The following is a 24881-nucleotide window of genomic DNA, read 5'->3' on the forward strand; positions in this document are numbered from 1 at the left end:
CTGGAGAAGGAACCCAGCGTGAGAGCAGACAGTGTGATCACTGTTTACCTACCCGCGCAAAGTGCGCCTCGGTGTGTGGGGGCTTTTGTTTTGTTTTTGTTTCTTTTGCATAGTTGTGTTGTAAGGTTACATTTCTTGCCGTTTACAAATGCTTTTAAGGTATTTAGTATTAATCAATGGGAGACATTCTCCTTGCCCCCTCCCTGCCTTTTTTTTTTTTTAAACAACTTTATATACCAGTTTTGGGATTTGCTGTGATGTAGACTCTCTATAATCACCTGTTATAAATCTTATAATTCAACTTGAAGTACGTAGTGCTACATTTTCTCAGGACTGTTTTTTTTACCTTTATTCATGCATGACTAGTAGAGAAAATTGCTATATACAGCTGTAAATAAAAAAATGGAAATGCTTATTAGCATTGAGCTTATAGATTTTTATTACATTTTTGGGTTATAAATATATCATTGGCTAAATTTAATTCAGTACAATGAAATTGAACTGCATTAATACTATTGATTTAAGAAATGCTGGCATCCTAATGGCCATTTTTAGATGAAACTAATATGAGAGTAATTTCCTAATGAATGTATGATTACTAGGTCACTGGTGAAACAAAAAGAGAACAATACGATAAATTGCACAGAATCTTTTCTTTAGCATGACGTATCATGCTGATATGAATAAAGAAATTAAAGCTTAGTTCATTATATACCAATTTGAATGTAATACTAATTAAAACCTTCCTTTGACTTCACTGAACCCTATTCTTAGAAATTATGCAAATTAATTGAGAGCTTGAAAAGAAGCACATGCAATATTTGAATTCCCTGTAGATAAAAAAAAAAACTAGCCTATTGAAAGTGAAAAATTATGCTGCATGGCATTTTAGTGTACATCTGAAACACTAAAAGATTTTTATACCTAGAAATTTTTGGAGGGAAATGCATATCTATTTTTTGTCCATTTGATTTATATCAATGTAAGTAAAAAGGAAGAACAAAGAATTAAACAACGGCTGACACTGAGATTGTCACTACTGAAGAAAACTTCCTGTAGCATTCGATGGCAGAGCTAGTCTTGTTAAGAATTTGGTTTCTGCTCAGGGGATTAGTCACTGTTTTTTCTTACATTAAAATCCTTGCCAAGTACATTTTAATTTTGTTGTGTTAATTAGTTTGAACTCATTCTCCCCTGTGTCTAAGCCGTCGTATTTTTCTATCATGTGAGATGTATTTATCTAATGAAGCAGGGACGGAAGAAGCATTAGCTATTTAGGGAGTCTGATAGCCACATAGTAAATTATAAGAGCATAACCTGCAGTTCTTTCAAGCCCCTGAAATAAATGTAGAGCAATTATTTAAATTCAAGCCTGCATGTAGGAGGTGAAAAGAACCTAAAATGATCGCATATACTTCCCATTTCCCTCTCTTCTATTTCTCAATTAATAATGCTGCTTATCTCCAGCTGTAGATTATAACTCAGAGTCATTTTATAAAGAACTTCAGGATTCACCCTGAAACTTTATTACTCTGCCAGAAAATGTGTGTTGCCCTTTACTCACTGGTGACGAACATCAGGGCAGTCTCTGGCTGCAGTGTTGTTTAAATAGCTAAATTTGCTTCTTCCAGAATCAGGTAGCACCTGTCTCCAGGTGTGGCTGTCCCGTCCGCGGCCAGGGCTTATCAGAGGCTAAGGTTTAAAGGCATCAGTGAGCAGCATGAAGTTAGTGCTCCAGGGGCAGACAAATCTTGACCTCTCCTGGGCAGGTGAAAAAGTCAAGTATCAACCGGAACTGGAGAGCCCAAACAACCAAATATATTATGGTTTGTCCCAACTACTTGTTCCAGCCTAATATATGATCCCCCGGCCCTCAGTTATTCTCTTCCCTAATTTCAAGCTTCTAGGTGTCAGGAAACATTTTGTCTCCTTTTCCTTCACTGTCAATTAGTGCTTAACACACAGTATTTTAAAAGCTGGGTGAAGTTTGGTGTGGACTTTGCACATTTATTGGAGTAACCACATTTATCAGCTAAACCTGTCTTGACTAATCTTGGTAACATTATGAGGCAATAGGTGTTGATGAAGGATAACTGAGGAAGTTCCATAGGCATTTTGCTAGTTTTCTTAAATCTTCATTGCTTAATGTAAGAACACAGGAAATAGCTTATTAAAAATATTCGTTACCGATAAGACTGAGATTGACTGTATATAACTATTTGAGGGATGGTGGTTAGGCTTTTTTATGTCTGGATTCTTTCTGATACTTTTTTCTTAAGCCATTGATTGATGCTGTGAAGTAACAGTACAAATGGATGTTTTAAGTAAATCATCAGTATTAATAGCTTGGAAATATTTATCTTTGAAGTGAACTTTAGGAACCTAGAGACTGTGGGAGTTTTGTTTGTTTGGTGCTTACTAATGGATCAAAAACAAAAGATCTTTTTTGGTCTTTATTTCCCAGTCTGTTATGTAATGTAGTAATTAGACCAAGGACTGAGAGCACACCTGTTTGGTTGTTGAATACAAGCTCCACTTTTTGCTTCAGTAACTTAACCTCTGTGTGTCTCAAATTCCTCATTGTCAGACGGATACGTCTCCATAGGCTGTAGGGACAGGAAAATGACATGATACATGGAAAGTGCTTAAATGTATTCAAAACTTGTTAGTTTTTGGTGTTATTTCCATCATCTTAATATTAAATACCAAACCAAAGTTTTCTCAGTCCAGAGTTGCTCTGTCTTATTAGGAGAGAGTGGGACCTACTCAGTTTCTGGAGAAATAAAGTGGATGAAAGCAGAGCAAAGAAATGAAGTTGCTGTATACATAATCTCCTTTACCGTGTCGTTCAACTGAAAATAAGATTCCCTGAAGAGAGATTGTTACAGTTGCCTGGTAAGACAGTCCCCCAGGGAAATGAATGACATTTTGCTTTTGATCAATGTAAGACTACTTTAGGGCAAAAATCAAATGTGTATTGATGAATGTAGATGGAAATGGCTTTGCCAGCATTGATTAAATGAAAGTAGGTTTTTCTGTAAGCAGTTTAACTGGACTTCAGTAAATTTAAACACTATTTCTTGAATGGGACATATCTGTAAAAGTGCTGAGAACTTCCTAATAACCTCTCATTTCAGGAATAGCATTCTTGATCCTGTCATTGTGAGGTGTGAATGATTCTCTAGAACTTTGCAGAGGCGGTGGGTGGGGGTGGGGTGGGGGGAGCCTTTCAAACCACAGTGAGTTTTCCATTATCCTTTCATATGCTAGGTTTCTTGGCTCATCCTTGGGGGGCCAGAGGTACTCTCTTTAACACTAAGAATGAATAGCTGGTGTTGGTGTCAGTGTATGCATGGACTCTTACCAGTGGCAGCCCAAGGTCAATGGGCTAGGTGTAATTAAACTTGTTTAAATGAGTGTGTCTGTGCCTTTTTTCATATTCTAATATGCATATACATATGCACACTCAGGCCTTAGAAGGGCTATGATGTTGGCTTATTGCCAATCCTTCGGTGTTGAATTCTTCAAGTACAAAATCTCTGCATTTCTTAAGAGTGTTGAGTGTCTCCTTTTGCCTTTTAGATCAGACGCAAATGTCTCAACTGGGTATTTAAGATCCTGCCTCCCTAACTAAATTTACTCTGCCTACTTCCCCAAAATCTTTTTGCCATCAATGTGAATAGTATGCGCTCCAAAATCCAAATTGCTTCATTCCTAGAAATCATTTGACTGTATCACAAGAGTTATCTTTAATTTTCATAAGCTGAAAGTTAAAGAATTCATTCTTAAATTTCTTCGAAGCCTGAATCTTCCATAGTCTTTTCCATCTCTCTTTGATTTTTTTTTGGAGGGCTGGGATAAGATCTTTTGTGTATTCCATGCCATTTCTGGTAGGCTACTCTGTGGTTCCTCAGTAGTTTCTACTGACTGCTTATTGAACGAATGATAAAATATGGAATTGGAACAGACATCAAGAAATCATCTAGCTTTTGACATTCCTTTAACTTAATTCAGTAAATGTTTGCTGAGGTTTTCTTGGATGAACTGCGTAGGACAAGATGAGAGAGATCTGCATTCACTAGAAAGTATTACACATACAATGTGGCCACGTGTCCTGTTTTTAAAAATTCTCCAGTGGCAAGCCCATTTAGAAAATATTATCCTGCCTCTTGTAGTAAACTGCTTTTGGCGTCATCGTTCATGGATAACATAAATACTCGGTTAGCAGATATAGTCACACTCCTAATTGTTATATGTCTCTGCTTCTGAGTCTTTTGGTTTTCCATAATATTGATCTCCTTTGAAATAGTTTTTTTTGTATTTTTTATTGTCTTTTTAAAAAAAAAATAGATCACACAAAACATTATGTTAAAAACCATAAGAGGTTCCCATATACCCCACTGCCCTCCCCGCACATCCCATATCAACATCCCTTTTCATCAGTAACACACATTCATTACATTTGGTGAATACACCCTGGAGTACTGCCACACCACTTGGACCAGAGTTTACATTATAGTTCACACTCTCCCCCAGTCCATCCATTGGGTTATGGCAGGATATACAATGTCCTGCATCTGTCCCTGCAATATCATTCAGGACAATTCCAAGTCCCCCATATCACACCTCTTCCTCCCTGTCCTCAGCAACTCCTGTGGCCACCATCTCCACATCAATGAGATAATTTCTTCCATTGATAGAGTCACATCAGTTCTATAGTAGAATACCAGTAAGTCCACTCTAATCTATATTTTATTCTTCCAGCCTATGGACCCTGGGATTGTGATGCCCACTCCATCTCTAAAATAAAATGGGGCTAGATCCTGCATGGCTTATGGATATAGTTCTTCTGCTTGCAATTATAGACACTCTCGGTTTCTCTGGTGTGGTGGTTGAAAACTGTCACCTCCCCATCAGCTGACCTGGGTATGTCCAACGAACCGGAGAGTAGGCGTTGCAACTCTGCTGAGGCTCAGAGCCTAGCTGGCATAGGGACAGTCTAGAAATTCAAGTCTCCTGAGCATACACAAACCCCAGTGCCAATCACAGGTTCAGTAAAAGTGACAAAAGAGGCATGTGTAGAGAGGTCATATCTGAGTCCAACTCCATCACATTCAGAAACACAAATTCCAAAGTAGGGCCCACGGCAAGGCAATGAACTCCCGAGCCATCTCTCATGGCCATAGAACCTATGTGTCTCTGTAGCCCTCAGGAGTACCAGTATCTGGGGTTCTATCTACTTTGGCTGTCTCTGGGATCCTGCTGAGATGTGCATAAGCGTGACCCCTCTGATGACCTCCTGATTCATTTTGAAGTCTCTTAGCTATATAAACTCATTTGTCTTTATTATTTTCCCCTTTTATTCAACATCTTTTTCTAGTTGCTTCACCAGCTGGTGCCAGGGAGGCTCATCCCTGGGAGTCTTTTCCCACGCTGAGGGGAAGGTAATGCATATACATGCTGAGTTTGGCTTAGAGAGAGGCCACATTTGAGCAACATGGAGGCTCTCAGGAGGAAATTCTTAGGCACCCTGCGGCTCTGGGCCTAGTTGAAATTTCAAATACACAGGCTCATAAGCATAGTCATCAGTATCAAGGGCCTACCTATCATTGGACCGTCCTTTTTCACTGGTCTTTGTCCTTGCACTAGGGGGATTCTTGCTGTTCCATTGGGGAATTTAGCAGAGCTCCCCAGGATGGGAATTCAGCACTCTGTTAGTTGTCATGTTTAACTCTCTCCACTATGACAATACCCAACGCACATCTGAACATATCTGTATACCCTGTATGCATGCCCTGGAGAACTCCCTCCCACCCATGCTTCCCCTATCAATGACACCCACACCAGTGCTCCTCCCCTGACATAGTGAACCTCTCTATGAGCCAAACTTTCCAAAATGAAGCCTAATATATTGCCAAATTTGATCAGTAGGAAAATGAAATAGTATTGACAGGTTTAAAGATTAGAAATAGAATATGTAATAATTTAGAAAAATTAAAATAAAAAATAAATTGGGCTATTAAAAAATGAAAAATATCATAAAACTTTGTTTTGACATTTTGCCTTTCATCACAAAATAAGTATTGCCCTGCATGTACAGGGGCAAGGCAGTCCCTTCCATTCCTTCCTCAGTGTCTACGTCCTTTTTTTTTTTTTAGTTTTAATTTTGTCTTCTAAAAAGTTTTACATCACAGTAAAGTCACATATACAATATAGGGGACTCCTGTATACCCAGCATCAAACCCTTTTCCCCCTTTTCCAGCATTGATCTTTTTACATGTGGATGTTACATTTGCTACAGCTGATGTACAGATATTGAAACATAGCTTCTAACCATGGTTCCATTATAGCTTACATAATGGTTTATATTTTAGACTATACACTTTTCTAAATTTTTGGTTATATTATGGTTTACATTATAGTTTACATTTTAAACTATACACTTTCATAAATTTTTGGTGAAATTTAACATGGCTTATATCCATCATTGTACAATCTCGTGGAACACTTCTATTGCCCCCCAGTTACCCCCTCTTCCATCTATTCTTTTCCTCTCTCCCCCTCCCCTCAGGGCCCACAGTGACAACCAAGCTTCACTGCTTGAAGGACAAGATTCATAGATGCTTACAACAATGCTGAGGGCTTCTTTTGAAATTGATGGGATTTCTACATGTCATAGCAGGATTATTCCCCCTTATGAATAAAAAGTGACCTTAAGAATGTGGAACTTAAGGCTGAAGTATACAAGAATATATTTTACAGTTTTCAGATTTATTTATGAAATTTGGAGTTCATTTTAATAGGATATTATCAATGCATGTTGGTATATGAAATCAGAATATAAAATACCTGCATCTGGTTGTAGCTTCTTTCCAAAATGTCTGGCTTCTCTTCTCATATTAAATAAGAGGGTTGAAAGAACAAAAATAGATAAATTTCCACAAGTAGGAAGTTGTGTGTCTGCCACTGAAACCTAGTTGACATATTTAAGACATAGGAAATGTGAGCCATGCCTGACCAAGGGAAAACTTGTTTCTAAATTTTTGGAATAATGCTCTCTAAGCATTATTTTTTAAGAGTTTAGAAATATCTGAATGTCATCTGGTAATTTTAAATTTTTGTCTCACATATAGTCATGCATGATTTTGACGTTTATGGTAGTTTCTGTGCCTGAGCAAAAAGACCGAGAAGTTTCAGTGATTGACGTAAAAGCTCCCAGACACTCCAGGAAAGGAGGAAAAGAATGGGGAATAGCTGTACCAAGTCGCCCACTCTTAACCTAGAGATGTAGTTCAGTGCAGTCAGTGGAAGCAGAAAACCCTGAAGTCATTAACGATAAGCATTTATTATATAGTCATGAGTCCTGGAATGAGGAGATTATTAGGGAACAAATTGTTGTCCTAGGCCTTTATGTTTTATTTCTAAGGAGAGACAGCTACTGCCAGGTGCCCTCTAGATTTGAGTAGGATAGGGCATCTCTAAAGAACAATGGTTAGTGCAGCCTGGAGCCCGCCGCTTTCCAACCCAACCTCGGAAGCTGGGAATGGGCGACCTTCCAGCAGGCCTTGGCTCACAGACACAAGAAGGGATGCACGTGGCCGGAGACTTGCAAGTCCACGGTCAGGGCAAAAATGGAGAGCCTGGGATGTAGAAAGGCCCACAAGATTGTGGCTTGGAGCTCCTGGAAACCTGGCTCTTCTCAGACAGCAAAGGCCAAATAAGAATGCTGGGCAGTGGGCGAGCGCACCTGCTGGAATGAGAGGGCAGTAATGGTGGTGCAAGGTCAAGGTCACTCTGCAACCAAGAAGGAATCCCGGCAGTGGAACCCAAGGGAGAAGCAAACAGAATAACAGGTGAGAGGTGGAATTCCATGGGGAGCCCTGGTGATAGAGGCAGGTAAACAGGGTGTCGATTCTGTGCTTCCTCTTATTGGACCATATGTCAAGGATGGGAAGGGATGCTGCTGCAAGGAAGGACATCTGATAGCAGAGAGAGATACAGAAGAATGTCTTGTAAAATATTCCATTCATCCGGGGGCATTTAGTATAGTTACAATGTGCCAATACCCCCTGAGGGCATTGCTGTATATTAAACAGTGGAATAATGACTTCTTCAGCTTGGTGAGTATACCCAGGCAGAATGAGAAAGTCATGTTCTTGTTTTAGAATTGTTCCTCTCTTCAACAGGCTAAAGGATTTAGCTCTTGCAGAAAAAAAAAATCTGCGAAAAGCACTAATGTGACTCAACTCCCCTGGAGGGTGAGGTCCTGGGGCCTTGATGTCTTTCAAGGGCATTCACTTTTAATTTAAAAATTTTTAACTTTGTTTAGTTCGTATGTCTTCATATCTGTGCTTTATGGCTCTACTACACTATAACAAAATGGCTTTTTTTTGGGGGGGGGACAATATGCTTGGTATATGTTAATATACATTAGTTCTCTATGCTGTTTCCTTTTTCTTGGGACCCATCTTCCCAAGCCACCTTTAAAAATAAATGCTTTATTTTTAATCTAAAAAAATGAAAATCATCCATCTATGCCTAAGAATATTTCTTTGTGCTTTTCCTTGTGCATCTAATTCCTTATGGAATATTTATTACACATTCTCCAGGTTTAGCATGGGCCAGTTCTTTTGATTAGTTTTTGTCACATAAGTCATTCTGTCTTGGTCACATCCCTCCTCGTTCTGATTACCCTCTCCTCGTCCATGGCGTTGTTGGCTTCAGCGGGCACCATCATTTATTGTGCGCCCATTGGCTGCAGAGACCTTTACAGACTGCTGTGCAAACATGAAAAATGAAAGGGTCCTTGAGGTTCTCGAGGCATTTGTTCTGCCCCTGGTTTGGTGAAGCCTTGGAGCGGTGAGGAGTTTTGTGAGCAGTTCCTCTTCTCGGATCTCGTGGGGGGCGGGCATCGGCAGTATTGTCCAGCCCTTGGGGGGGGTGCTGGCACATCACCATATGCCATGCTCAGAGTAGGCTGTAGAATGGCAACACCGAATTAACTCAAAAGGCACTTTCGATGAACGGAGGAAAGAAAGCAGTGGATCCTCCGATATTTTTGTTCTTCACACCCAATTGATGTATTTGCAAAGAGGAGAATTTATTTGCAGCTATCATTTCCTCAGGGACAGGCTGCAAATACATTTATTTACCTGCTACTATTTATACAGTCTGAGAGTTACGCGGTGACCTCCATCTCCACAAGATAAATTCTGGTATCCAGAGTCCTGCCAACCTCATCTATTGCTGTGTCGTTAAAGTGGATATTGAAATTTGTTTTCTTGAGGAGGCAGGGGAGCTGCATACAGCTGTGTGAGTCGGTTATAAAACTGCCAGGCAACTATTAAACCAGGGCGTTGTGCATCGTAACTGAGTAGGGGCGTCAGGTTCTGATCCTCTGCAGGGCTGTTGTGGATTGTTCTGTTACGTGCCCATCTCCAAGATCATCAGCCCGCTGCCCGTAATTGATAAAACCATGAGCTCTCAGCTACCAGGGGCGGCCACTCATTCTTTTGCCCACCAGGTACTTGCTGAAACCTTGGGAAGTAACTCCAGGAGCAAGAGGCCGTGTTTTCTGAAGCACCGGCTTGCTGTTTAAGATGACCGATGGCCTCTATTACTCGACTGCGCTGCAATTGATAGCACCTAGTGAGAGCAAAGCAACGTAGTGTGAGCGTTTTGCTTAGTGTGAATTTAAGAATGGCTATGCAGGCTCGTTTCCTTCTCCCCTGGAAAGGAATCTAGCCTGAAGAAAATTAAATGGACGATGTCTTGCAACAATTAGAAATTTGAAACGGGTAGGGTTCATTATTTCAATCAGATTTCAGTTGTTGTCCAGTAAAATGTTCCAGAATCTCATCCAGACAGTTCTCCAGTTAATGTGCAATACCGTACCTTTCAGGTTTTTTTCTTTTTTTGACCCCTGCAGGATCATGCAGATTTGCGAAGCCATTTCTTCACAGTTGGTATGAAGCTAGAGACAGTGGATATGAGTGAGCCCTTCCATATCTGTCCTGCATCAGTGACTAAGGTGGGTCTCCTTCCTTATCCCTCACCTCAGCCTCCAGGTGAATCAAAGAAGTCATTCAACCCAGAGCCCACCAGGTGAAATTCACTTACTGGGAGAATATGCGGTCATGACAAGTGAGCGGAAAGGAGAGTGCCTTCGCTCCAGACGAGAGAGTCAAATCAGCTGCTTCCTCTTTCAGTGGATGGGGTGAATTTTGCTTGTTTTCTCATCTTCCAGAATGTAGACCCCCCCTGTCCTTGAGCGACTTGGAGAAAGGTTCAAACTCATACCTGTGAGTTCACAGCAGTGAAATCTGCCAGGAACCGTGGACCTCCTCTATTATTAAATCAATGCGCACAGAGATGAATCACTTTAAACCGCTGTTTGTTCCTATTCTCCTTTACATACTTAAACTACATGTGAGTTATGTACTGTAATCATTATAATGTATGAGTTGCATCGTGTAGTCATTGTAATGGTAACGCGTTCCTCTTGCTTGAGTAGTTAATGTGGCTTATATTTGAAAAGACCTGAAAATGGTAAGGGAAAAAAAAAAATTTCCATCTCCCATGGGACCAGCACATCTATCTCTTTCTTATGTTTTCATGGACTAAAGGAAAACTCATGGTTCTAGGATTTTCATATTTAGAATGAAAGTCCTTTTTCATATAAAGGCATTTTTTTTTATTGTGATCTGGTATTCTTTTAAGATAGTAATTATCCTTTCTCATACAAGGGCCCTGGGTGAAGGCACCTGTGGTTACATCTAAATTTCAACCTTAAACGTTCTTTTCTTAATCATGGGAGAAACCAGTAAACTTGGCAGTCTTAGCAAGCGTGTGTTTTGGTTCATGGCCTTTTGCCCATTTCAGTAGGGGAACTTAATTAGAGGTTCAAAAGACAATTGCATTTTATTTTCTTTTTCTGAAGGATACTAGATTAGCTGATGCAGCCATTAGCATTTTGAAGTTTTTGAGTCATGATTTTTTATCATTCAGGATTTGGTAAACTTTGAGATATTTGGTGGTGATAATGCATTATAGAATATGGAAAATGGTTATTACAATGACTTTTTCTTTCCTAAATGTTTCTTTTTAGTGCACATGAATTATTTTTGTAACCGTTAAAGTAATTTTCTTAAAGAAGAACTACAGACAGGAAAAATATTGACTCATGCTTTGCATGATAATCTCATAGTTGAAATTCATGCCCTTCTGTTCATACACCATCCATTAAAAGCCTTTTTATTTGAGATTGCCTTTGGGGTTCTTTACTGTGTATTCTGGTAATTGTAGCATATTTTTCCAAAATTAGGAGCGCTATCTTGTTGAAATCTGGCCAGCATTTCCCTTAAGTCCATTTATCTGGGCTTTGTATCACATTGTCCTCATCCTAAAAGGCTACAGTGTCAGCTTCATCTGGTATTTATAAAATACATTAAGCAGAGCTCTAGATGGGCTTAGCTTGCCAGTGGTAGACTTATCTCACATTCTTATGCCTTTAAATAATTGTACCATACGAGGTTAGAATGGCATATCCTAATTACAATTAGTTTCAGCCCAAATACCTTCATGTAGTGGGCTCGACTTCTTGTCCCAGCTGTTTGGTTTCCACAAAAAAAATGTTTCTAAGTCAGTCTCATTTTGAAGAAGGATTTTCACTGACTCTTATATAAACTTCCTCTCTAATGGACCGTAGGTTGCACAATGCTGGGATTGGATCGTTGCTTCTGCCTTTAGAACTTGGGTAGGTCCCTCCCCAGGTTAATACTCATTGTCATGAAATAAGGTATCAGATTGTTCTCAGTGTAGAATATCTTTAAAAATAAATATATTTCAACTATGTTTTAGAATATGATGCTTGAGAATAGACCAAACTGTCCCGTCATTCCTTATCAAAGTGAAAATTTCATTTTTTTTTTCCCCTGAGGGGGCTTTTCAACTTTTAAGCAAATACACAATACAGGCAGGCAAGTGGTGGATCCATTGTGAAACGACCAGCCTTCCGTAGTTAGAGGGATTATGTTTCTGGTGTGCCGAAACAGAGTGAGAGATTGAGAGATGATGGTGATGACAACGATGATGATCTTTCTGTATGTGAACTATAGCATATAGTTGAGAGGAAAGGATACAGGAATTCCAAGCCTTGGGCTCTGTTTCTCTTCTGCCAGCCCTGAACTGCACAGTTTTAAGCAAGGCGGTTATCAGTTGTGAAACCTTTTGGGTCTGGGCCAGGTGGACCCTCAGACGGTGGTTCTGAAACATTAATCCCTGGTGGATTTGCTGAAATTTGGAAACCTTTCCTCCTGAAGCATGCGCACATGAACACCATTTGAAGAAGATTTGGTTATTCTTTAGTGTCCATCTTGACGCAGTCCAGTGGTATGGAGAACCTTTCAGTACTCTGCAGAATTATATATATTTTATATATATATGTGCATGTGTGTATGTGTATGCATGAGACCACCATATTAGCAAATGCCTGCTAGGCACCATGGTAGACAACTGGGACATAGCATACAAACGTTCCTTCCCTTAAGGAGCTTGTGTTTTAATGGGGAAGACAGGGAACAACATGAATAAGTATAAATACATATAGTATGTTGCATGGTAAGCGCTAAGGAGAAAAATGCACCAGGCCAAGGATAATAGGTGCTGGCGTGGAGGTAGGAGGTAATTTTTAAATAGTTTTGTCGGGGACAGCCTCATTAGGAAGGTGAAGTTTGATCCTTTGCTCCCTAAAGTCTAATTTCAAAGGCAAATCTCAGGCAGTAAAATTACTATAACTGTTCACTGAAATTAACATAGGGAGGAATATAAGTAAGTTTTTTCTCCAGCTTACACTTAACCTAGGTTGCTTCCAGAAAATATCTCATAAGTGCAGGAGCCCGGATTCATGACTTAGTGAAAGTGTTAAGGTTTCCTAAAAAGGACTGGTTTATGTCTGTTGAGTAGGGAGGGTGATCTCTTTTCTGCCCTGGATTGCCAGTAAAGTTCTGTAAATCCATCATGCTCTTCAGTGCCCTGGGCCCTCCGCTTTATTCACCAGTACCCTTCTCCTGTTTCTTCATTGATGGTCTTTTTTTTTTTTTTTAAAGATTTATTTACTTATTTCTCTCCCTTTCCCCCCGCCCCCGGTTGTCTGTTCTCTGTTTCTATTTGCTGTGTCTTCTTCTTTGTCCGCTTCCGTTGTTGTCAGCGGCACAGGAATCTGTGTTTCTTTTTGTTGCGTCATCTTGTTGCATCAGCTCTCCATGTGGGCGGTGCCATTCTTAGGCAGGCTGCACTTTCTTTGGCGCTGGGTGGCTCTCCTTACGGGGTGCACTCCTTGCACGTGGGCCAGCTCCACATGGGTCAAGGAGGCCTGGGGCTTGAACCGCAGACCTCCTATGTCGTAGGCGGACGCCCTAACCACTGGGCCAAGTCTACCGCCTGATGGTTTTTTCTTGTATTCAGTGGCTATGCATTTCATTCCTGTATTCAGGGCATTTTCTGTACATATGGGAATACACTGATAAACAAAAAGAGGCGCCTGTCCTCAAAGAACTTACGATCTATTGGGGTTGACAGATATGTCACCAATCCACAGGAAAGAATGAGAATTTTCAGTACAGAGATACGTGCCAGATGTCTTGGGAGCAGAGAGCAGTAAGCCCTTTAATTCAACCAGAGGGACTGGGTAGATTTGCCAGAGGCATTGACATTTGAGATATTTCTTGGCAAAGGTGCTGTGTTTTGGTAGACAGAAAATGGAGTTGGATATTCTACACTGAGAGAAGAGTGAGTAAGGATAGTAAGCGATTGCCTCCTGGGCTGGGGATTGGTTATTTAGAGGGCTGGAATGTGAGATGAGCCTGGAAAGATAAGATTCAGCTAGAGCCTGAATGATGTGGTGTAAGAAATTTGGCCCCTGGTATGGACAGCGGGAAACTAGTATTCCATTTTGACTTTTCATTGTCTATCTTCACTTTCTTCCAGACTAAGGTTTAAGTCTTAACTTCCTAGGGAGTGGATGTGGCTCCAGTGGTTGAGCACCACCTTCCCACATGGGTAGATTCCCAGGCTCGGTTTCCAGTGCTTCCTAAAAAATGAAACAAACAATAAGCAAACGGCTGAAAAAACCAGCTCAGGGGAGCAGATGTGGCTCAGTGGTTGAGCACAAGCTTCCCACATATGAGGTCCCGGGTTCATTTCCCAGCGCCGGGTACCTCAAAAAAAACAAAACAAAAAACTCTTAACTTTCTTCATCAGTCTGTTTTTTTCCTCCCATCTGTGGTCATTGCTTTACTTCTCTAATCTTTCATTTTTCATTCTCTGTCTTCGATATATTCTAACTATTCATTTATCTTTCCATTCATATGACTACAATACCCAACTCTATCAACTTTTTAGCAATTGGATTAATTTAGCAAATATATATTAGTATGCCAGTTCATGTTCGAATTATTTTGGTGAAATATATTTATTGTCTTTGGAAGCTGTACTAATTATAGTTTATATTAGCATATTTGCAATACCGAAGAATTAACCCTTGATTCTACTTGTATTTACTTTCAGGTTTTTAGCAATCATTTTTTTCAAGTAACAATTGATGACCTGAGAGCAGAACCTAGTAAACTCTCGATGCTGTGCCATGCGGATTCTTTGGGGATTTTACCAGTACAATGGTGCCTTAAAAACGGAGTCAATCTCACACCGCCCAAAGGTTTGTATTGGTGAAATTTTGGAGGCCTTGTGTATGTCAGGAAGGTGTCCTACTGTCACTAAAGTAATGCCCTTGTTAACCTGGGAAAGTTTATTTGTAAAGCATTAGGGGATGTATATTTCAAGTGTAGTGGGAAAACACTTTGCTTTGTAGTTAGCTTGGCCCAGGAGTCAATTACAGTTCTGTTGCCTGTTGCAATGTGTAGCCTTGTACTTCTCAGTCAACCTCTGTGCACCTTATGAGGTTCTATATTGGTAGCTATGCTATTGTTGCATAGTAATAGAAGGATATGTAATGCTAAGTGATTTGGGTAAAAAACTGAGAAGTGTCTGAGAATTGGCTTTAAAAATGCAACAAAATGCTAATGAAACATTTCTTTGAATTTATTTCTAAGTCAAATTTTCCCCAGCACCCAAATTGCTCTCAGATACCCAAGGATTTGATGTTAAAATACATTAACATAATTTAAAATTGGGAGCTAGAAAGCATTAGAGTAATCATAAATTGGGATCCAAGAATCCCATTATTACAAAGTACTTCACTTGTGTTTAAATAATGTGCTTTTTTGTCACTTTTAAGTCTAAGGTGTATTCAGGGTAAAAAGCAACCGTATGAAGGATAGGAATATGAGAAGGGAAATAGAACAGTAGAAGTGAAAATTGGAAACATGTTAGAAAAATAAACTTACAGGGGGATTTAAACAGACAGCCTTGGATAACATAGGCCTTTTGTGCTAACTTTTTCAGATCACCAAGATTTGGGTTACTAGTGACATTAACCATATTGGGAAAATAGCTGGATACCCATAAGTTAAGTCCTTGTGGACCTTGGCCGCCTTCTACTATGGACAGCAGTTCATTCTGCTGTGCCTACTTCTCTCTAATATAACTGTACTCCCCTGGACTTTTATCCTGATACATCCCCCCACACCCCCACTCATTTGCCGTGGAAGAAATGCTTTCGATTATTTTCATTCCAGCTGTTGAATAGTTAGGCTAACATTCTCCAGTAGTGGAATGTGGTTTGGAATGTGATTATAATATGGTGAACTTCCATGTAATATGGACTCTTTATCAGTCACAGTTTAAGTACCTAACTCTCTGGGGAAACTGAATCTCACAGAATTTATCTAACTTGCCCAAGGTCAAATGGATATTAAGTAGCAGGGCAAGACTGGAACTCAGGTGATCTGGCTCCTGAATATGTGCTCAGTGCCAGTGGGCAGGCTGCTAGATCACCAGGCCTAAGTTTTGTGTCCATTTTGGTACTCACTAGCTATTGGTGGTAGATAAAAAGCAGAATCTGTTTTGATGAGAATATGGAGGAACAAAGATTCTTATACTTTGAGAGTACAAGGTGGCACAGGCTATTGGAAGATAGTTTGGCAATATTTACTAAAAATCATACAGGCATTTATACAGTGAGCTGTTCCACTTCTGGAAATTTATCCTAAAGATATACAATACAGATAATATATAGAAAAGTTGATTTATTATAGCATCATGTATAAGAACAAATACTGGCAGATATCCAAGTATCCATCAGTAGTTAGTTTTCACCAGAAGTGTATGAAAAAATGTTCAACATCATTAGCCATTAAAAAAATGCAATTTAAAACTACAGTGATATGCTACTTCACAAACTAAAAATTTGGCAATAACAAGTATTGGCAAGAATGTAGAGAAACAGGAGTCCTTGTACATTGTTGTTGGGAATGTAAAATGGTAAACCACTATTTTAAAACAGTTTGGTGGTTCCTCAGAGAGTTAAACATAGAATTACCATGTGGCCCTGCAATTCTTCTCTTAGGAACTCAAACAGATATTTGTACACCAGTGTTCATAGTGGCGTTATTCACAATAGTCAAAAGGTGGAAGTAACCCAAGTGTCCATCAGAATGGATAAACAAAAAAATGTCCATTCCACGGACTATTATCCAGCCGTAAACAGTGAAGTGCAGGTATATGCTAAAACAAGGATTCCCTTGAAGATATCATGTTGAGTGAAATGAGCCAGATACAAAAGGACAGATATTGTATCATCTCATGTATGTGAAACAGAGTAAGCAAACTCATGGAGTCAGAATCTAGACTATCTAGAATAAGTAAATTCATAATGACAAAAAGCAGACTAGTGGTTACGAGGTGTGAGGGGAAGGGAGAATGGAAGATTTTACTAAATGAGTATGAGTTTGGTTTGGGATGTTGAGGCTAGTCTGGAAATAGTGGTAAAAGTTATATAGTAATTGCCAGCGTACTTAAGGTCAAAGGATTGTCCACTTAAAATGGTTAGAATGATTTCTATATTAATGTATATTTTTCCACAATTAAAAATAAAATTACTTGAAAAAATATCCAGTCTATTCTAAGTTCCAAATGGAATACTTCTGCATATCACAAATCAGTACTTCACTATTGTTCTCCTTCACTGAGAGCTCCACAAAGTTCGTCCTTGGTAATTTTAAGGGATTTTGTTTGCTTTAAGCAGGACCGGCTGATGTCAGGGGACCATTTTCCAAAAAGCAGTTGGAGAATTAACCAGTCTAGGGCATGATGCTTCCCGAGTCTGTGGTCAGAGCAAGGTCATGACTTTATCTAATGAAATCCTCCCCACCTTCTGAGAGTGAAAGATACTTATTTTTGCAACTAAAATGAACAAAATTTAGAGATGGTAGTAGTGGTTTTGGTAGTGGTGATTTTATGGTTTTCCTTTGAAGTCATTTGTCACATGTCTTATGTCTCAACACCAGGGCTGGGAATCGTGCTGTAGGAATTTTTCAAATGTCGCTCTTTGTCCAACTGATAGAGGAAAATATGAGCTCTTTTGAGAAGCATGTGTTTTTTAAGTTAAATTCTGTGATTATAGATATAATAAGTAGGATTTATAATACATATTGACAAATGCTCTTTGAGGCTTTCATGTATATATATTCAGAACAATGTATTACATTGTTTGGATTTCTGTCTAAACCATGATTATTGCTTATAATTACAGTGTGTAGTCTGATCCCAAAGCAATATGTTAGGCACATAACACCAAAGATTAGTTGTAGAATTAGAGGAGGAAAAGTTCCATCCATGGGTCTCTTTCATGGAAAATACTGAGCCTTCAAAATTCTGTTGAAAATGTGTGAGCAGCATAGATGGCTTATTTTAGCAACTTGATTTGTCTCTATTAGGTTGGCTACTTTAATGGATAAACTGTTAACAGGATTTAGGAAGTAAAGATGTATTTTAATTATTATCAAGACACAGGTAGGGAGCCTTAATATGAGTTCTCTCTTTTTTTTAGAGAAAAATCTCAAAATTTGACTGAGGAACTTAGTACATTTAGTAATTCTTTATATTTCAGACATACTGAAAGGGACAGTAAAAGAATACATAGACACTTGTGCACCTACCACCCCGATTAAACAGATGCTAACCTTTTGCCATCCTTAGTTCACAGTTTCAAGGGTTGAAACCAAGCATTGTAGATGAAGTTTGCACACCGAGCCATGCTTGGCTCTTCTCCTGACCACAGTGGTCCCAGCTGCCATTTCGTCTCACCTGGGTACTGTGGCGGCCCCTTGTTTTTCTCAGTGTGTTCTCAACACAGCAGTCAGGTTGATCACGCTGAAACAAAAGTCTGACATGCCCCTTCTCTGCCCAAAATCTCCAGTGCCTTCCCGCCTTCCTCAGCGCCCAGGACAAAGTCATGACAACAGCCTCCCAGTGCCCACCAGCCCTTCCCTGTCTGCCCTCCTCGCCTCTGACATTTCCCCTATTCAATGTTGCAGTTTGCTGCCCCCCAACATTTGTGTCCCCTTCCTGCATGGTTTTTCTCCACAGAACTTTATCATGTAATATCATGTATATTTTACTTGTGCCTTTTTTGGGTCTGTCTCCCCTGAAACGAGAATGGGATTTGGGCATGCTGTGCATTGCTAGAATACTGTGTGGCACTGGGTGACTCTGGAGTGTTGAGTGAATTGCAGTCCTGCCCTCTTTCTTTTCCCCTCCCTTGCCCCATACCGCTCTCCCTCTCTCCTCATCCTCTAAAAGATCACCACCATTCTAAATATGGATGCTTTTGCTATGTGACTACATCAGTTTCTTCGCCATCTCTGTCTCTCTTGTATTTTTATTACAATCACTTTAAAATAGCTCTTGCTTTAATATTTACATAAATAGTGATTGTGCTGTCCTCGTCTTTGTCTACCTTTGAATTTTTTTTCACATTTTTCAGATTTTTCCATGCTGATACAGTGTGGCTTGTTTCTTCCTTTTATCTGCTTTGTACGTATGCCTTATTTTAAAATCTATTTCCTTATTTCTGGATATCGAAGGTATTTCCAGTTTTCCCTTTTCCAAGCGACACTTAAATGTACTTCTTGGTATATGTACCCAGGTGTGAGAGTGTCCTTAGGGGGATATACCCAGATGAGGGATTGTAGGAATCCCCTATATATTGCCAGATGCTGTCCAAGTTATACCAGTTTCCCACCTAAGTGTTTGGGAATTTTTATTTTGCACAGCCTCACTATCACGTGGTATTCTCAGAATTAATCTTTGTATTCTGATGGGAGTGAAGTGGATCTCTTTGTTTTGCTTGGTGTCCTTGATCACCAGAGAGGTTGAGTTCATACATGCTTGTTGGCGAATTCTGTTTCCTTTGTATTGTAATATTAACTTCCTTGCCCTTTCTCTTTTGATTGTAGGAGAATTTTATGTATTCTAATATGAATTCTTATTCAGTAATGTACTTCACAAACAGAATCCCTCAGTCAGCCGTTTGCTGCTTCACTTTTTTAAGGGCGTTTTATGTTATATTGAACTAGGTGAGGTACTTTCTCACCCAGAGCCTGCTGCCCCATGTTGATGCAAGATGGCGGGCGATGGCCGCAAGGGTTCAGGCTTCCTCCTCCTCCCAAGGCTCTGTGGCTTCCAGTCTCAGCCTCAGGCTGGCGTAAGGCTCATGTCACTCCCCGGGGTTCGTAGATCTCCGGGCTCGGCTCTGCTTTCTCCACAGGGCCAGCTGCAGGTTGTCAGGTGAATGGCTTGTCTCTCTCCCCAGGGTCTCTGCGGTGTCTAGTGAGCCTTCTCTCTTTCCTGCCGGATCTGCGTCTCCGTGTGCTTATTTCTTGGCATCAAAACTATGTCATTCTACTGACTGGCCCGATCAAGCCTTAATCATTATTTAGTCAAGTAAAAGTGAAACCTCTGAATCCAATCCAATCTAATATCTAGTATCTATTTTTGGAATTCATAAACAATATCAAACTGTTACAGTAAGTTTTGGGCAAGTTACTCTTCCACATAAATTTTAGGATCAGCTTATAAGACTTGATAAAGGACCCAGTGAAATTTTGGTGGCTGTTGCATTAGATTTATGATTTAATGTAGAAAAATTGACATTTTATTATATGATCTTTTTAGAATCTTTGGTTAGAATTTTTCCTGGGTTCATGCTTTTTCTTGCCATGTGAATGAGATTTTTTTATTATTGTAATTTCTCATTGGTTATGGCTGATATAATGGAAAACCACTGATTTTATATATACTTTTCATATCCAACTATCTTGCTGAACTGTTTCAAAAATAGTTTGTATAAAGATGTAGATTGTCTGATCCTTGAAATTTTGATAAAGCTAGCTTTAAAAACCATTTGGAGCTATTGGTGCTTTACTGATATTTTGTTGACTATAAATTTCCTTCCATTCATGATTTTAAGTTTAGTTGTGATCACCATTTCTGTTGGACTCAGTTTCAATAATGCATGTATATCTACAGAATTGTGTTTCAGCTGTTTTCAAATTTATTGTCAAACCTATTAATTATATTCATTGTACCGTTCAAATATCCTTAACTGTAGTTTTGCCTGTTTGCTTTGTAAATTTCCAAAGGAAAATAATCATCTGAGATTGAAGATGTGTTGTCCACTTCTCTGTTTTCCTTTTTCCTCTGTCTGAAGCTGTGTTGATATTCCAGACGATGACCCCTTTATCTCTAGTAAAACATACTGCTTTAAAGTCTGTTTTGTCTGACTACTCCATCGTATTGGCTTGTAATGTGCAAACTAATTTTCAGTAGTCATTATTACTGTGGGAGTTCCTAGGTTGAAATAGCTCTATAGGAAAGCTTTGCGTTAGCTTCTTCCCAGTATTCTTGTTCATTTGTTTCCCCCCCCACCCCATATCCTAGAGTAATATATTATTTTCTGTATTTTCTCACTAGAAAGTAAGCTCCATGGAGTCAAGGCAAACATGCAATTCACAGATTAACTCTGTGAAACGCTTGCATGCTCCTCAGTTGTATCTGGTGGAGTCTTCAGAGCACCCCACTAATGCTCCTTGTTTCTCTCCACCATTGCCTGTACCCCACATTGTCATATTTATCCTACTGTATGTCTCTTACTCCCGGAGCCTCGGGAAACACGAGAAAGCTGAGCCAATACCTTTTTCATCCTGGCCTTACCAGCAGCTAACCTGAGTCTGGCAAGCAGTGAACACTTAGTGAATAAACGAATTCCCTTGTTTTAGAAGCTGTTATTATTTTATAGAACTTCGCTTTATTTCTTTGAATAATTTTTTTACTACAGATTTAATATACACTCCTTCTTGAAAAATTTGGACCGACAGAAAAGTTGAAACTATATTGCTTATAATAATCCCTCACTGAAGAAATATCTTTTGGTTTATATTCTTTCAGATTTCTCTTTCCTTGCATATGAAATGTATGCTTCTGTTGAATTATTGTATGCATATATGATTTATCAATCTTGTAGATTGCTTTTGTCACTTATTTGTTAAATGGTATTGTGTCTAAATAACTATAATTTTAAATGGCTGTGGAGAGCCCCATGATTTGTAGGGAAATAATTTATTTAAACAGTTCCCCGTTGAGCCTGTTTGCTGTTTTCAACGTGGTGTTTAGAGTGAAGTGCTTTCGTAGCTGCTGTGTTATTTCCATCACAGACTCCCGAGTGGGGTGACTGTTCTGTCCCCTCCCTGCCTCACCCAGCCTCAGCCCCACAGCCCTCCTTGCTGTTCCTTAAACGCTCCAGACGTGCTGCTGGGCTCTCATCCTTCCGTTCCCTCTCCCGGACCCCTCTCCAGCCCTCCTCCCCCACCCTCCACAGGGCTGGCTGCCTCAGCTCCTCCAAGACTGTGCTCATATTTCCCCTTATCATCAAGGCCTTCCAGACTATTCTCTTCACAGTTACAACATCTCCTATGCCCCTTCTCTGCTTTTTCTCTCTAGCACTTTATGATCCTCTGCCCTTTTATACTGGTTTATTATCTCTCTCTTTACCCTGAAATAGAAGATCTGGAGGGTAAAGATTTTCGTTTACTTCTGTATCCCTAGTAGAACATGGCATGCACTTAATAGACTCTTGAAGAAATGAATATATATGAATGACTAAATGACTAGACTGAAGGGTAAGCAAACCCGTTTTTAAAGATGCTGTTGCATGTTGCTAGATTGACAGCTGCAGTGGTTTGTCTAGTTCTACTCAAACCAGAAATGCGTGAAAGTACCAGCTCCCCAATTTCCTCTAGAATGGTAGGTTCTGTTCTTTTTCATCTTAGCCAGTCAGGTAGATGGCAAACATGAGTCTTTTGCTTTTTTGTATTTTTATTATTAAAATTATACATTGAACCAACCTGGCTGACCCCAAGCCATTGACAAAGGTTGCAAGACCACTGTGATTGTCGCTGGGCAGGCGTGATTCATGTAGGATTCTGTTAGCAAGCAGGACGTGGGAGGAGGCAGGCATGTCGTGGGTGATTCCGCAATACTGAATAAATGCTTGATTGAGTCACCCAGCGCTTCAGTTATCCTTTGAAATAAAGCAAGGATGCTATGTTTTCAAATAATTTCTATTAGTGAAATAATTTGTGATCATTACTGAAAACTTTGGAAAAACAAAAAGAGGTAAAAGAAAAAAGTAAACATGAGTCCAAATATCCAATTATTTTAATATATACTGTTACAGTTTTCCTACACTTTCTTCTGTTCTATTTTCTTTGTATACGTATATATAAAACTGATAGCTCTGCTTATGTTTATCGTAGTCCTTTCATCTACACCCGTAGCAATTATTTTCCCATATCTTTTTCTTTACAAGCAGTGCACAATGTCATGCCTGTTTGATTCTCCGTGGACTTGGCTAAGTTTCACACCATTTCCTGTTGTGGAATGTCAAGTTGGTTTAGTTTGTCTGGTATTATCAATAATAATGTGATGAGTGTCTTTCTGTAGGAGACTTTTTTCAGTCGTTAGGATTGTTTGTATGGGATAAATTCCCAGAAGTGAAATTATCGTGTCAAAGGACATGAACATGTTTACTGCCAAATTGCTTTGCAAAATAATTGTCCATTTATGCTGCCAATAGTAATGTTTACAAGTGGAGCTGTTTTATGTCAGTTAATGTGAATCATAAGGGAATGGGAAAGAGGAACTCATCCTCTTTTGACCTGGAACGGTTGGAGTTTCATTCAGAATAAACACCAGTAAAAGCTTAAATAACTCCAGTGGTCAACACATACATAACATACGTATGTATATTATTTTTTTGTTTTAAAGGAGTTCTGAGTTTACAGAGCAATAATGAATACAATACAGGGTTCCCATATACCATCCTATTATTAACAACTTGCATTGGTATTCTACCTTTGTTATAATTGATTAAAGCACATTTTCATAATTATACTGTTAACAGTAGTCCATGGTTTAAATTAGGGTTCATGGACTGTGTTGTGATGGATTTTTTTAAAAAATTTTATTCTAGTAACATATATATAACCTAAAATTTCCCATTTTAACCACATTCAGATATATAATTCAGTGTAACTAATTACATTCACAACGTTATGCCGGTATCACCACCATCCATTACCATAACTTTCCCAACATCCCAAATAAAAACTCTGAACATTTTAAGCTTCAACTCCTTATTCCCTCCCCCTACCCTAGCTTCTGGTAACCTATATTCTAAATTTTGACTCTGAGTTTACTACTTCTAATTATTTCATATCAGTAAGATTATACAATATTTGTCCTTTCATCTGGATTATTTCACTCAACATGTTTTCCAGGTTCATCCATGTTGTTGCATAGATCATAACTTCATTCTTTTTTGTGGCTGAACAGTATTCCATTGTGTGTATACCCCACATATTGCTTATCAATTCACCAGTTGATAGACGCTTGGATTGCCAGGATTCTTTTGGCATTTGTGAATAATGCCGCTATGAACAGTGGTGTGTAAATATCTGTTAAAAGTCCCTGCTTTCACTTCTTTTAGGTATAATACCTAGAAGTGGGTTTGCCAGGACATATAATAATTTTATACTTAACTTTCTGAGGGATTGCCAAACTGTTTTCCACCACAGCTGCACCATTTTGTATTCCACCAATAATGAACGAGTATTCTTATTTCTCCGCATTAACTCCAATACTTGTAATTTTCTGGGGTTTTGTTTGTTTGTTTGTTTAAAAGAATAGCTATCTTAGTGGTTGGGAAATGGTGTCTCATTGGTGGCTTTGATTTGCATTTCTCCAATGGCTATGATGTTAAGCATCATTTATGTGCTTTTTGTCTATTTGGTTATCTTCTTTGGAGAAATGTCTATTCAAGTCTTTCACTCAATTTTTAATAGGGTTGTTTGTCTTTTTGTTGCTAAGTTGTAGGCCCTCTTTATACATTATTTATATTAAGCACTTACTGGATATGTGATTTCCAAATATCTTCTCCAATTACGTAGATTTTTGTTTTACTTTCTTGATCAAGTCTTTTGATACACAAAAATGTTTAATTTTGATGAGATCCCACTTATCTATTTTTAATTTTGTTGCTTGTGCTTTGGCTGTAAAGTCTTAGAAATGATTGCCTAATACAATGACTTGAAGATATTTCCCTATGTTTTATTTTTTGAGTTTTATAGTTCTGGTTCTTATATTTAGGTCTTTGATCCATTTTGACTCCATTTTGGGATACAGTGTGAGGTAGGGATTCTTCATTCTTTTGCAAATGGAGATGCATTTCTCCCGGGATCATTTGTTGAAGAATCTCTTCTTTCCCAATTGAGTGGTCTTTATAGGGATTCTTCATTCTTTTGCAAATGGAGATGCATTTCTCCCGGGATCATTTGTTGAAGAATCTCTTCTTTCCCAATTGAGTGGTC

General features: G+C 39.1%; 1 protein-coding gene across 5 annotated transcripts in view; it reads left to right on the top strand.

Annotated features, from left to right (window-relative positions):
- Positions 1 to 24881, top strand: part of SFMBT2 (Scm like with four mbt domains 2) — a 274334-nt gene that overhangs the window by 160588 nt on the left and 88865 nt on the right. For all 5 annotated transcript variants that reach the window (XM_058282433.2, XM_058282436.2, XM_058282432.2 and 2 more), the window contains exons 8-9: positions 9929 to 10030; positions 14566 to 14713. In XM_058282433.2, the coding sequence (XP_058138416.1) occupies positions 9929 to 10030; positions 14566 to 14713 (250 nt within the window). The remainder of the gene's footprint in view (positions 1 to 9928; positions 10031 to 14565; positions 14714 to 24881) is intronic.

Source organism: Dasypus novemcinctus, chromosome 20, assembly GCF_030445035.2.
Source record: "Dasypus novemcinctus isolate mDasNov1 chromosome 20, mDasNov1.1.hap2, whole genome shotgun sequence".
Classification (NCBI taxonomy): Eukaryota; Metazoa; Chordata; class Mammalia; order Cingulata; family Dasypodidae; genus Dasypus; species Dasypus novemcinctus.